The 12,359-nt window shown below is 44.0% G+C and overlaps 2 protein-coding genes across 3 annotated transcripts in view; both read left to right on the forward strand.

Annotated features, from left to right (window-relative positions):
- Positions 1–1,378, forward strand: part of LOC120049334 (RNA-binding protein with multiple splicing 2-like) — a 21,766-nt gene extending 20,388 nt beyond the window's left edge. Inside the window, exon 8 of the mRNA XM_038995593.1 lies at positions 1,274–1,378. The gene's annotated coding sequence lies outside the window, so the exon portion shown is untranslated. The remainder of the gene's footprint in view (positions 1–1,273) is intronic.
- LOC120049316 (cytoplasmic polyadenylation element-binding protein 1-like) overlaps positions 1–9,732 on the forward strand; it is an 11,223-nt gene extending 1,491 nt beyond the window's left edge. The window contains exons 3-12 of one of the 2 annotated variants that reach the window (XM_038995568.1): positions 1,274–1,510; positions 3,028–3,260; positions 3,528–3,792; positions 3,880–3,993; positions 4,160–4,249; positions 4,681–4,817; positions 6,556–6,754; positions 7,267–7,361; positions 7,793–7,873; positions 8,103–9,732. In XM_038995568.1, the coding sequence (XP_038851496.1) occupies positions 1,274–1,510; positions 3,028–3,260; positions 3,528–3,792; positions 3,880–3,993; positions 4,160–4,249; positions 4,681–4,817; positions 6,556–6,754; positions 7,267–7,361; positions 7,793–7,873; positions 8,103–8,213 (1,562 nt within the window). In that variant the 3' untranslated portion in view covers positions 8,214–9,732. Of the gene's footprint in view, positions 1–1,273; positions 1,511–1,730; positions 2,853–3,027; positions 3,261–3,527; positions 3,793–3,879; positions 3,994–4,159; positions 4,250–4,680; positions 4,818–6,555; positions 6,755–7,266; positions 7,362–7,792; positions 7,874–8,102 lie in introns of those variants that run through there. The other variant, XM_038995576.1, reaches the window with a different exon arrangement.
- The last annotated feature ends 2,627 nt before the right edge of the window (positions 9,733–12,359 follow it).

Here is a 12,359-nt window from a genome sequence, read left to right on the forward strand (position 1 = left end):
AGATTCACTCGCAACCTTTGGGTTGCTAGACGTTCATGTTAAACGCCCACCCCGACCAACCACCTTAAATTAGATTGGTTTTATGTAACTACCAAACGTGACATAATATTCTTTGCAATCAGGATTTACATTTACTATGTTACGTCTAGTCTGAGACCAGGCTGCAAAACGTCTTACATTTTTATTTGTATGGCTTCAACTCAGTTGGCACCAATGGTTTTTGACCAACTTGTCATCCCTTATGAACCTTCCATACAACTGTGTAACCAGACTTGGGGCATATTTAAATTTTATCATAGGCTAGTATGATTGTTTTTTATGCTGAAACATAATGATTTACAATGTTGATTATGACTCACATTTTACAAAAATTACAACAATCATCCCTCCTTGAGATTGGGTGTGAATGACGCATTATAAATCTGGCAATGTTAATCCAGCTAGAAACAAAGCTTCAATGATGACCTATCCTCCTCTACCCAACCACCACCCTAATCCTCTGCCTTGAGTTGCTGAATCAGGACTGTAGATAGCAGTTGGAGGCTGTCCAGCCCTGAAGTGCAATGGGGCAAGCTGGCAGTGCAAATCACTCTGTCCTCCTTCTGATCAGGCAGCTGCTGCAACTATAGCTTCTGTGTGTCTGTGACACTGGCAAATCTGGGAGGGTGAGCCAGCCAGCTCAATACACCAGGGATTTCTGCTCTGTGCCCCCTCCTACCCTGCAGCTAGAATACTACCACACCCCTCTCTCTCTCTGCCGGTCCCCCACCTTCTCTCTGCTCATGACTCTCTCCCTCTGTCTGCTGCATCTCTCTCTGCCAGCTCACTCAGGAAACTAGGCTAGAGCTACTGTTAGCAGCAGCAGCGGCTGGCTGCCATCGCTGACAGACGCTGTGCCGGGGGAGTCTGAGAATATCTCCAACAGGAATTTTTCATTACCCAGTTAGAGGAAACGGAAGGGGGGGTGGCGGTGGAGCTGATGTCATTAGCAGGGGGGTGCGAGTGAATCAGCAGTCTGGTCACATTCTAAGTCGGTCAGTGATTCAGATGGAAATGCATGGCAGTTGCAACGGGCACAGTCGCAGCAGGTTCACCTGATCAACATGCAGGGAAGGGTTGCTACAGTCTGACTTCATTTCTACCAGTAAGATTTTGTTTTTGGGAAAGCGAAGCCATTTCACTCGACACCCCCTCCCTTCTCATGTCCTCTTCCCTCGGGCAGATGCAGGGTGCTTAACTGTTTATTAGCTCATCTCTCCTCGTTCGTCCACAGACCTGCAGGAATCGGAGCTGTCTGCAGTGGGAAGCAGGATGCTCTTCCCCAGTAGCAGTGTCAGTGGCAGCGGAAGCTCTCTCCACGAGGGCGCCTCCAGAGGCCTGCCAGATGTCAACGACCTGGGCCTGGGCCTCCAGTCCCTTAGCCTGTCCGGCTGGGAGCGCCCCTGGAGCAGCCATGACACGGACACACACACCACCGCTGCTTCCCAGGCCCACACCAGCTCTACCTCCAGTGAGTACTTGAATATTTCCTTTGTAGTGAATACTGAACTATACTGTTGACAGTGTACATTTAAGACGAAGTACATTAACATAAAGGCTTTGGCTGTCCTGTTAGTCTACTGTACCACATGTTCCAATGTGCTGGGAATAAACTGCTATTTGCTAGTCTGGTACTTCACATTGGATTTAATGAGTGCTAAAGCCTACTTAGGTTTTGTGTGGCATTGTGTCAATGTAACTTGCTCTGGCTTTGAGACAGTATGCTGCATTATCAGTAATGACTTCTGTTCAGGTGTTGGCATTGGAGGTTTCTCTTGGGTTTGGTCCTGTAGTATTTTAGGTATACTGAGCTATTGTCATCCTTAGATTTAGAGCTTTCATCTGGCTGTTGCAGAGAATGATGTGGCAGTTTGTCCGTTGTCTGTGGACCTGCTATTTATATCCCCGAACAGGGTGAACTCGTATTTAACTTGTTTTTCAGATATTCAATAGTGTCCCTACTTAATTGACTTAAATAATGCCTTTTCCCATCAGGATGAGGTTGACTATACCTCCCTCAAGCACCTTGTACATAATTATTTGTTTTGTGGAATATCTCATTCCATGTTTTAGCTTAATGACATTACCCTGCCTCCACAGTGTCGCCTCCCATCTCACTTTGTACTGACCCAGTTCTTGTGATGAGATTGTCACAACATATCCATACCATCCCAGACACAAACTTGTTAACAGCACTGCCCTGAATGGGGCTTCTGAAGTGGGCCAGTAGAGTCAGATTCCCTTGGTGCCTCATGTTCAGCCCACTGGGACAGCTAGACCCACAGTAAGTAATTTGTGTGGTTGTCAGCTGATCCAGTCTGCATTGTCAGATCAGCCCAATGAGCGGGGCTTGCCTAGCTCCTTACAACCAATGAAGTTCTAATGCTGTAGGATGGTAACCGTACTAGTTGTGCGTTGGACCTATAGTTTCATTATGGAAGGTTGCATAGCAACTATAACAAGATGTGATGGTGTTTTAACCTTGTTCTCTGGTTTTTGCCTTATGGTGCGTTCTCTATCCTTTCAACATCTTGGTACCAGGAGTTCAATGGAAACTATTTAGTCATGAATTTTGATATGGCTGTGCTTGGCTAATGAGTCTGTCTAGTCATAGTCTAAGAAACTGGCAGTGTGGCAGAATTCTAATCTGGAATGGACAGACGGCCACTATGCTAAGGCCTGATGGTTTATCAGTCACCATTGCTCACTCGAAAGCAGCCATTTTGTAACTCGTAGATACAAATGGGCTCCCAGAATATTTTCCTGTTATTGACAGTGTGGGCCTGACAACAGTGTGGATATATCAGATTAATGTAAGTATCTGCTGGTTTTTATGCTCTAATCTGGGAGCTGTGTACTCTGACCAATTTGGTGAAATTGATTAACAGGTAGAAAAGTGTTAGGGCTGGTTGAATATAGCCTTATCCCAGCTTCAGCCTCTGATGCTGCTAGTTGTAAGAGCTGACTAAAATTCTGTTATGGTCTCAGTGCTGGACATGCTGGGCAGTCCCCTGGGCCAGATCCTGGGCAAGCCCCTTGGCTATAACCCCCCCAGTGAGCCCATGGGCACGGCAGCTGAATTCCTGGAAAAGTTCCCCGGCATGGCTCGCATGACCAGCCGCCTGGACTCGCGCTCCTTCCTAGACTCGCGCTCCAGCAGCCCTGTAGACTCTGAAACCAGTGGCTTCAGCTCCGGCTCGGACCACCTCTCAGACCTGCTCGTAAGTATCTGTGTACTTGGGTGTGGGGGGGGGGGGTGGTTGTAAACTTGAAGTGGTTTTTGAATTGATTTATGTCAAATGCATGTCACTGTAAATTTACATTCCACTCAAATGATTGTCATGGTTTAGATTTCATGTTTATTTTTAGGGGCGGACTTTTAGTTTGTTGTTCAAGGTCATGTCATATGTTTTGCTGTAGAGTAGTTAATGGAGATTTCTGCCCTTTCTGCTGAACTGAAGGAATGTCTCTAACCCCCTCCCAACCAGTCCTCCCTGAGGATCTCTCCCCCCCTACCTTTCCTCATGTCCAACATGCAGAAGGACTCTATGAGGCTGAGCTCTCTGGGCTCCAGGCTGAACTACCAGGACCACGGCTCCCCTCTCACCCCACCGCCCAGCGCCACCAGCTCTGCCACGGCCCTGTCCCGCCGCTGGCCCGGGGCCTCAATATGGCCCAGCCTGGACCTGCTGGAGACGCCCGACGACCCCTTCAGCATCGAGAGGGAGGCCCGTCTGCACAGGCAGGCAGCCGGTATGGGACAATGCTAACACGCTCAGCTTTCTATTGAATCTACATGTTCTACTGCTGTTAACAGCTCAGTCTTGACTTTCCCTTCAGCTGTAAATGAAGCCACCTTCACCTGGAGTGGACAACTTCCTCCCCGCAACAACAAGAACCCTCTGTACTCATACAAGGTCTTCCTGGGAGGAGTACCCTGGGATATCACTGAAGGTACAGCTGCTTCACCGTTTCCATGGCATTAAATTGTCTATCTTATTTTAGACGCAAACCTTGAGAGGAACAATGTTAAACAATCTTGAATCTAATTGGTTCATAGTACACTGTTTCTGTTTAACTGACCTATTACTGGTCTGACTGCTGACCCTTTTCTCTCCAGCCGGTCTGATCAACACATTCAGTGGCTATGGCCCTCTGAGTGTGGAGTGGCCCGGTAAGGATGGCAAGCATCCTCGTTGCCCTCCCAAAGGTAATATGCCCAAAGGTAATGACAGGCTGGTAGGATATTTACTCTTATGGTTCTAAGGTGGCACAGTGGTGGGCACTGGGCACGCAGTGGGATGATGAGTTTAGACACAAGTGTACTTGGTCATTCAATGGTTCCCACAAACCCTACCCCACACAAACATGTGTTTTGTGCAAGAAGTGGAATATTCTTTGTTTGTCTACCATGTTGATAATGAGTTTGAGAATACTGCTCACCTTGCCGTCTTCAGAATGGAGGTCGGAGTGGATCGTACCACTTGAGGACTCACTAACAATTCAGAATAAACAATGAGCAACACTTATTGGAATGTCTTTGTTCACATACACCATACTAATACTCTTGACCATTAATAGACTAGCAAATTCACTCTGTCAGTTAGCCTGGTGTTTACGCTCTGCTGTGCTCTGCTGTAGGCTACGTCTACCTTGTGTTTGAGAACGAGAAGTCTGTTCGTGCGCTGCTCCAGGCCTGCACCCAGGACCTGCTCCACCCCGAGGAGAACGGAGAATACTACTTCAAGATGTCCAGCCGCAGGATGCGCTGCAAGGATGTGAGTGGGGATGCTTGTGTGTCCTGGTGACCGCACCCAGGGGGTTTTGACCAACTGCTGTGTTCAAATTCTCTACCATTTTCTCAGAAGTGTGACTCAATAAAACATAATAAATCCCAATCAAGATGTCTTTAAACTAGAGATCTGGCAACTTCTGTCTGTAGTGTCTGAACAATTTGAGTCTCTTGAACATGTACACCCACAAGCCTCACAAGATTTATCTGAAGGTACCTAGAAGTTTTAAAATAAACTTAGTATATATGGAAATGGTTTAGTTCCTAAAATGAGGTTAAATGCATGTAAAAAAAAAAATAGCTCTACAGGACACACTTTAGAACAAACTTCCTTTTTTGGGGGGGGAGGGAGAATTGTCCCATGTAGTGGATCTGTTATTCAATGCATTTCTATGGGCTAATGGTAGGAATGCTTATTCAAATAATTTGTGTTAATAGTTTAAATTCTTCAGGGAGTCTTAAATCAAATGTTATACCATGGATAATTTAGCCAATCATAAAAAAAATCCATGTTAGCTTAGTAGATGAGCCAGTTAAAGGCTATAACAAAATAATGAAACCTCTGGGGGGGGGTCTCCTGTAGAGGTTCTGAAAACCACTGGTTTAGTGGAAAAGAGCTTGGAGGTAAATATTTAATGTTAACAGGATATCCACAAACGTTTAACATATCTGAAATGTTAACTTCTTGACGCACGGATCCCTTTAGCGGGATCATTTCCGTAAACAGCTGAATTGCAGAGCGCCAAATAATTTTTTTTTTTTTTTATCATGAAATCTCAAGTGAAATATACCAAAACACAGCTTAGCTTGTTGTTAATCTACCTATTGTGTCAGACTTTGAAAATATGCTTTACAGCGAAAGCAATCAAAGCGTTTGAGTTTCAGTCACTAGACAAAACAGTAAGAACAGCTAGCCGCAAATTAGCTTGGTCACGAAAGCCAGAAAATATATAATTAATCGCTTACCTTTGATAATCTTTGGATGTTTGTACTCACGAGACTCCCAGTTACACAAATGTTATTTTTTCGATAAAGATTAGTTTTATAACCAAAAACCGCCATTTGGTTTGCGAGTTATGTTCAGAAAACCACAGGCTCGTTCCGGTCCTGAAAGGCAGACAAATTCCAAAAAGTATCCGTAATGTTCGCAGAAACATGTCAAATGTTTTTATAATCAATCCTCAGGTTGTTTTTAACATACATAATCGATAATATTTCAACCGGACGGTAAACTATTCAATACTACAGAGAAAATGTCGAGCTACCACTCTCGGGCGCATGAACTAATCAAAGGACACCTGAAGCGTTTTGATAAATCAAAATAAAGGCTTGAAACTGTCTAAAGCCTGGTCACAGCCTGAGGAAGCCATTGGAAAAGGAATCTGGTTGATACCCCTTTAAATGGAGGGGCAGGCAATGGAACAGGGATTTTTCCAAATAAAAGGCACTTCCGGGTTGGATTTCCTCAGGTTTTCGCCTGCAAAATCAGTTATGTTATACTCACAGACAATATTTTGACAGTTTTGGGAACTTTAGAGTTTTCTATCCTAATCTGTCAATTATATGCATATTCTAGCATCTGGGCATGAGAAATAGTCAGTTTACCTTGGGAATGTTATTTTTTCCAAACATAAAAATAGTGCCCCCTAGCTGAAAGAGGTTAAAGAAAGAACACTGCTAGACTATTGCGACACACCCCTTGACCCTCCTCTCTGATCTCACAGGTGCAGGTGATCCCCTGGGTGATCTCTGACAGTAACTATGTGCGCTGCCCCTCCCAGCGCCTGGACCCCAGCAAGACTGTCTTTGTGGGCGCTTTGCACGGCATGCTCAACGCAGAGGCCCTGGCCAGCATCATGAATGACCTGTTCGGCGGCGTGATGTACGCTGGGATTGACACCGACAAGCATAAGTACCCGATAGGTGAGATATTACTGTTGAAAGACTGGCGGCGACTAGCCATGACTGTGGAATTATATTGGTGAATGTAGCTTTATTGTGAATGTATGGGGTGTGTTCTGTAACTGTCTGAAATGCAGCAGTCATTAAGGGTCTAATGTACGTTGACAGGCACTGCCTCTGCATTGCTTGCCATTTGAGTTTTCGGCTGGGTATCTGTAGAGCATTTAGCGATAACTGTGGAGGTAAAGATTTTAACAAATTTGAGAAGTAGCCTATTGCTGTCTGGGTTTGACCTTACATTGTAGACTGGCTGGGTCCTGTAGACTGGCTGGGTCCTGTAGACTGGCTGGGTCCTGTAGACTGGCTGGGTCCTGTAGACTGGCTGGGTCCTGTAGACTGGCTGGGTCCTGTAGACTGGCTGGGTCCTGTAGACTGGCTGGGTCCTGTAGACTGGCTGGGTCCTGTAGACTGGCTGGGTCCTGTAGAGGTGTAATGGTATCAATCCTTTTCGTCCTTAATCTCATGATGTACAGGTTCTGGGCGCGTCACCTTCAACAACCAGCGCAGTTACCTGAAGGCTGTGTGTGCAGCGTTTGTAGAGATCAAAACCCCCAAGTTTACAAAGAAGGTAAGAGCCGTCTGGTTTTAAACACGTGACCAGCATTGACTGCTTTCAACTATAGTGAACTAAAAATATAAATGCAACAATTTCAAAGATTTTACTGAGTTAGTTCACGAGGCCCTAATCTATGGATTTCACATGACTGGGAATACAGATGAGTCTGTTGGTCAGAAACCTTTAAAAAAATCTGGATCTCGTCACAATATTTTTGTGCATTGAAAGATTATCTTTGCAAAGGAGAAATGCTCACTAACAGGGATGTAAACAAATTTGTGGCCAAAATGAGAAGCTTTTTGTGGGTATGGAAAATATCTGCCATCTTTTATTTCAGCTCATGAAACATGGGACCAACACGTTTCATTGAGGAATTGTAATGAAGGGTAATTCTGCCCTTCTCTCAATGGTCTGAATATAAGCACTGTGATGTCCCTTCTCAGGTTCAGATTGACCCCTACCTGGAGGACTCCATGTGCCAAGTGTGCAGTCGCCAACCCGGGCCGTTCTTCTGCAGGGACCAGGTGTGTTATGACATTGGGTTGATGTGAATCTAGGATTACAACTATCTGGTCTAATCATGTTCAAGTATGTATCTATCCACTAAGGCCTCCTACTAAGCCTTTATTCAAGAAGCAAACATTTGTGTAAATTAAGTTTTATGGTATTAATGTTTAGGCACATCAATGATACACACATGTATGTTAACCACAGTGCACAAGGTAAGCTCACTACTACCTGTGTTCTCCTCAGGCCTGCTTTAAGTACTACTGCCGCTCCTGCTGGCACTGGCAGCACTCCATGGACCTTCTGAGCAACCACCGGCCCCTGATGCGCAACCAGAAGAACAGGGAGTCCAGCTAGAGCAGAGGAGTCCAGCGAGGGGGCGGAGAACCCCACACCTCACGGGTGAGGACACACAGCGGGCGTCCGCAGAGCACGAGTGTCCAGCTGCCCCGACACCAGGGGCACCATGGCACTCCCACCAGGATTGGGGGAGAAACACTGTAGAGAAGTCTACTGCTGCACTTGCTACTTTTTGCTGTTTACTTGTTCACGTTGGCACTATGCACAGTGACCTTGTTGGGATAGTCAGGGGCCCCACACTTCCTTATGCAGTTTCCCTGACTTGTGGCCAGACGAGGATGATTCAGGCCAGGGTTCAGAAGTAGATGAAAACGCCTTGATTTTTTTTTCCTTCTTATCCTTAAGTTTTTTGATTTTGTTTTACATGCGTTGCATATTGAGAGAGCATGCACGTCTCATTGCCTTTCGTTGGTAGATACCATACAGTGCCTTCAAATAGTTCCACCCCTTCCCCCCCACCCCCAGTTGGCTTACTGTTTTTCCTGTGCAAGCCAGCTGGTGTTTTTTACTTTGGAAGATGAGTTGGGCTTCATTTAACCAGTCGCATTTCAGACATTTTTACGCAGTTTTTTACTAATTTGTACACAAACGGTTTTAAGTCATGACAAGGAAATTTGGAACCGAATTCTACCTGGCGGCTTTTTAATTTTTTCCCCTCCCCTTGGTTTTTCCTCACCCCGAAGTATTAGTCTGGGGCTGGTGGTAGATTTGTTCTCCCTACGATGTTCTACTGCAGGGGTATGCAACCCTGTTCCTGGAGTGTCGCAAGGTCTGCAGGATTTTGTTCCAACTAGGCACCACACCTGACCAATTGATCTGTTCAGTGATTTCCTAAATTCAACACCTGGTCTTCCAGGTTGGTTAAAATGTATAACATGAAGTGCATGTGGCACTCCAGGACCAGGGTTGCCTTCCCCCTGTTCTACTGAATGGGCACAGATTAAGGTGTTGAAGCATTACTTTTCTTGTATTGTTGGGCAAGTTCATAAAGCCCAACGTTACTGGACACTGCTTCAACTGGGTTTCCATGTTTTTCAATCAATTGGATGGATCTTTACTGAGACGAACGGACATTGACGTTTTGATTGTAAGTTACATAGTTTTATTGTTGCACTTTTTAATTTGCACTTTAGGAGAGGGTGGCAGTGATTTGTAATCACTGTTTTTGTACATCAACAGAGCTCAGATCTGAGCCCAGATATGAACCGCTGCTTGTTTCCTGTTGAATGTAGAACTTCCACTTTGCTAAAACCGTACCAAGAGCTTGAGTAGACCTAACACAGCTTTCCCTGTGCTTTCTTACTCCATCGCCTTCCTTGTTCCTGTTGGATATATGCATATTAAGCTGTGTGCCAAAGACTAAGTGTCTTTCCCCCATCAAGTTACTCATGCTGAGCTTGTCTTAGCCCAGCTGCTTTTTAGAGTTTTGAAAGTCTACCTCACTGTGGTCTCTTTGCTGCTACTTACTGATGTGGATAATGTTCAGATTGGGCACAATAAAGGTGTTTAAGCATTACCTGTTGCTTCTGGTCTTACTTGTACACTAATCTTGTGGTGATTTCATGAATGTGTGCATAGCTCTTGGATGATATGACCTTAGAAATAAGTAGATTTAAAGGGATGGAGCACTTTCTTGAAGTTCTTTTTCAAGGCAATCATTTACCTCAGATCACCACCCCCAGCTGTTTCATGATGCAAGTAGCGTAACAATGAGCCATTACAAGCTGAAGGAGAGCCGCACACAGTAGGAGCTCAGATGCAATAATTTAATAACCAACGTTTTGACAGACAAGAGGTTTTCATCAGGTATAACAATGATTGTTAAAGTTTTCATACCCCTTATTCCACATTCTTTTGGTTAAGTAGATTCTCGGCCTCCCAAGTGGCGCAGTGCTAGCTGTGCCACTAGAGATTCTGGGTTTGAGTCCAGGCTCTGTCGCAGCCGGCCACGACTGGGAGACCCATGTCAAGAAACAGTGTGGTTGGGTTGTTTCGGAGGATGCACGGCTCTCGACCTTCCCCTCACCCAAGTCCGGGAGTTGCAGCAATGAGACAAGACTAACTACCAATTGGATACCACAAATGGGTAAAAAAAAAAGTAGATTCTGACCAGTCTATACACTACCTCATAATGACATTGAGAATATGTTTGTACATTTATTAATTGAAATATAGATATCTTACATGTGTTCACACCATTGAGTCAATACTTTGTAGAAGCACCTTTGGCAGCAACTACAGCGTTGAGTTGTCTTGGGTATGTAATCCGCTTTGCACATCTTGATTTGCGAATTTTCTTCGAATTTAAGAGCTTGAGAAAATTGTATGGAGTTGTGGTGAATGATAATCTTTCAGATTTTTCAATGGGATTCAAGTCTGGGCTTTGGCTGGGGCTCTTGGACTTTCACATTTTGTTGCCTTGGTTGTAGGTTTGTCATTGTTCCGGGAACGTAAATCTTCGCACCAGTCGGTCATTTTGCACTCTGAAGCAGCTTCAAGTCAGGGATTTGGCTCATTGTTCCCTTTGTCCGTACCAGTCCCTGCTGCAGAACAGCATCCCCATAGCATGATGCTGCCACCACCATACATGGGGTAGGGATCTTGTTAGATGGGTGAGCTGTGCAGTAGCGGTGCGTGGGTAAAATCACTGAGGAAGCCAAGGCCCTCCCCCCAAAAAAGCCATATAATCGGTGTTGTGATAATTGCGTTTGCGCGAACCTGTTCATATGCCTTGCGACCGTGATATATGCCTCTAATGCCAGCGATGTGGCAGAATACCAGCTTTGTTTTAACCACAAAACCGGATAGCAACCTCTGTTCAGTGTAGTCCACAAAGCAGATTGCATGTATAGTAAGAGTTACATGACCTACAGCATGGTCAAGCAAGTTAATGTTTGACATTTTCAGACCACTAAACAACTTGAATTAGAATGAGTTACTGCAAGTCTCAAAGAAAACAGGAGCTTCCATCACCATTTCAACATCAAATCAGTCTAATAGTGACAAGTAAAAGATACCGTAAACTATTTAGTCTAATCAACGTAAGCTAAATGTGGCTGTCCATGGTTGATTTCAGTTCATGCAAGTAGAAAAACATGACCCACCCTACTTGTAGAGAAACGCCAATGCCATGTCTAAACGGTTTATCACTGTCATACAGTACACAATTATTTTTATTTGTCCTAGGCTACCTGGCTAATATGGTTGCGCGCCTAACCAATTTAGCGGGTAATCTTTCAGGAATATAATTACATTTCAGTAAAAATTGAAGACCTCCCAACTTATTAAACATTATTTGGAATTAAATACCATATTGATTTAGTATAAATCAAACATCTTTTCAACCAGTTGATCTTAAGTTATGTCAACAAAGTCCAACACTTCCAGACTTTCAGCTTTTATTAGAAAGGACTGACTTTTTTAGTTTGAGACTCATTTTTCCAGATGAAGTCAAGAAAGGTCTTATTGATCTCTTTACAAGTAGCAGGATTTACAAATAAAGATGAGGGATATACAAAACGAGACAGTCCCTCTGCCTTTGACAGAAGAACTCTCCCAAGTATAGAAAGATCTCTTTGTAGCCAATTATTATATGTTTGGTTTTCTAAATTTTAGGAGAGAAATTAATGTCTGACTGTGGTTTTTTGACAGATGTATTCCTAAATATTTAACAGTCCTTTACAGGAATATTTTCTATTTATCATCAGTCAAATAAACAAGATGTCAGACTTAGAAACCTTCCGTTTTAATCCTGATGTTATAGCATTAAGGGCATGGGCGACCTGGTCTTTGTCTCTTAAGAAAAGAGTAGTATCATCAGCCAGTTGGGAAATTTTGATTTCTTGGTTAAAAATGGTTAAGCCATAATTGGGCATCCCTGTCGTACACTTCTGTTGATACTGAATCATTTGGAAGTATTAAGGTTTAGTAACCCAACTATTTATATCTTTGTAGAACATGCAAAAGATTTCAACATTTTCACCAAATCCAAGAAGTTTAAGTGACCTAAAGAGAAATTCATGTTCAATTATGTCAAAGGCTTTACAGAAGTCCAAAAATAAGACAACTGCATCAGTCAATTGCATCTGAATAATCTATAAGGTCTAAGACTAAACGAATGTTAGAGCTTATGTGACGGCCCTT

This window comes from Salvelinus namaycush, chromosome 1, assembly GCF_016432855.1.
Source record: "Salvelinus namaycush isolate Seneca chromosome 1, SaNama_1.0, whole genome shotgun sequence".
Classification (NCBI taxonomy): Eukaryota; Metazoa; Chordata; class Actinopteri; order Salmoniformes; family Salmonidae; genus Salvelinus; species Salvelinus namaycush.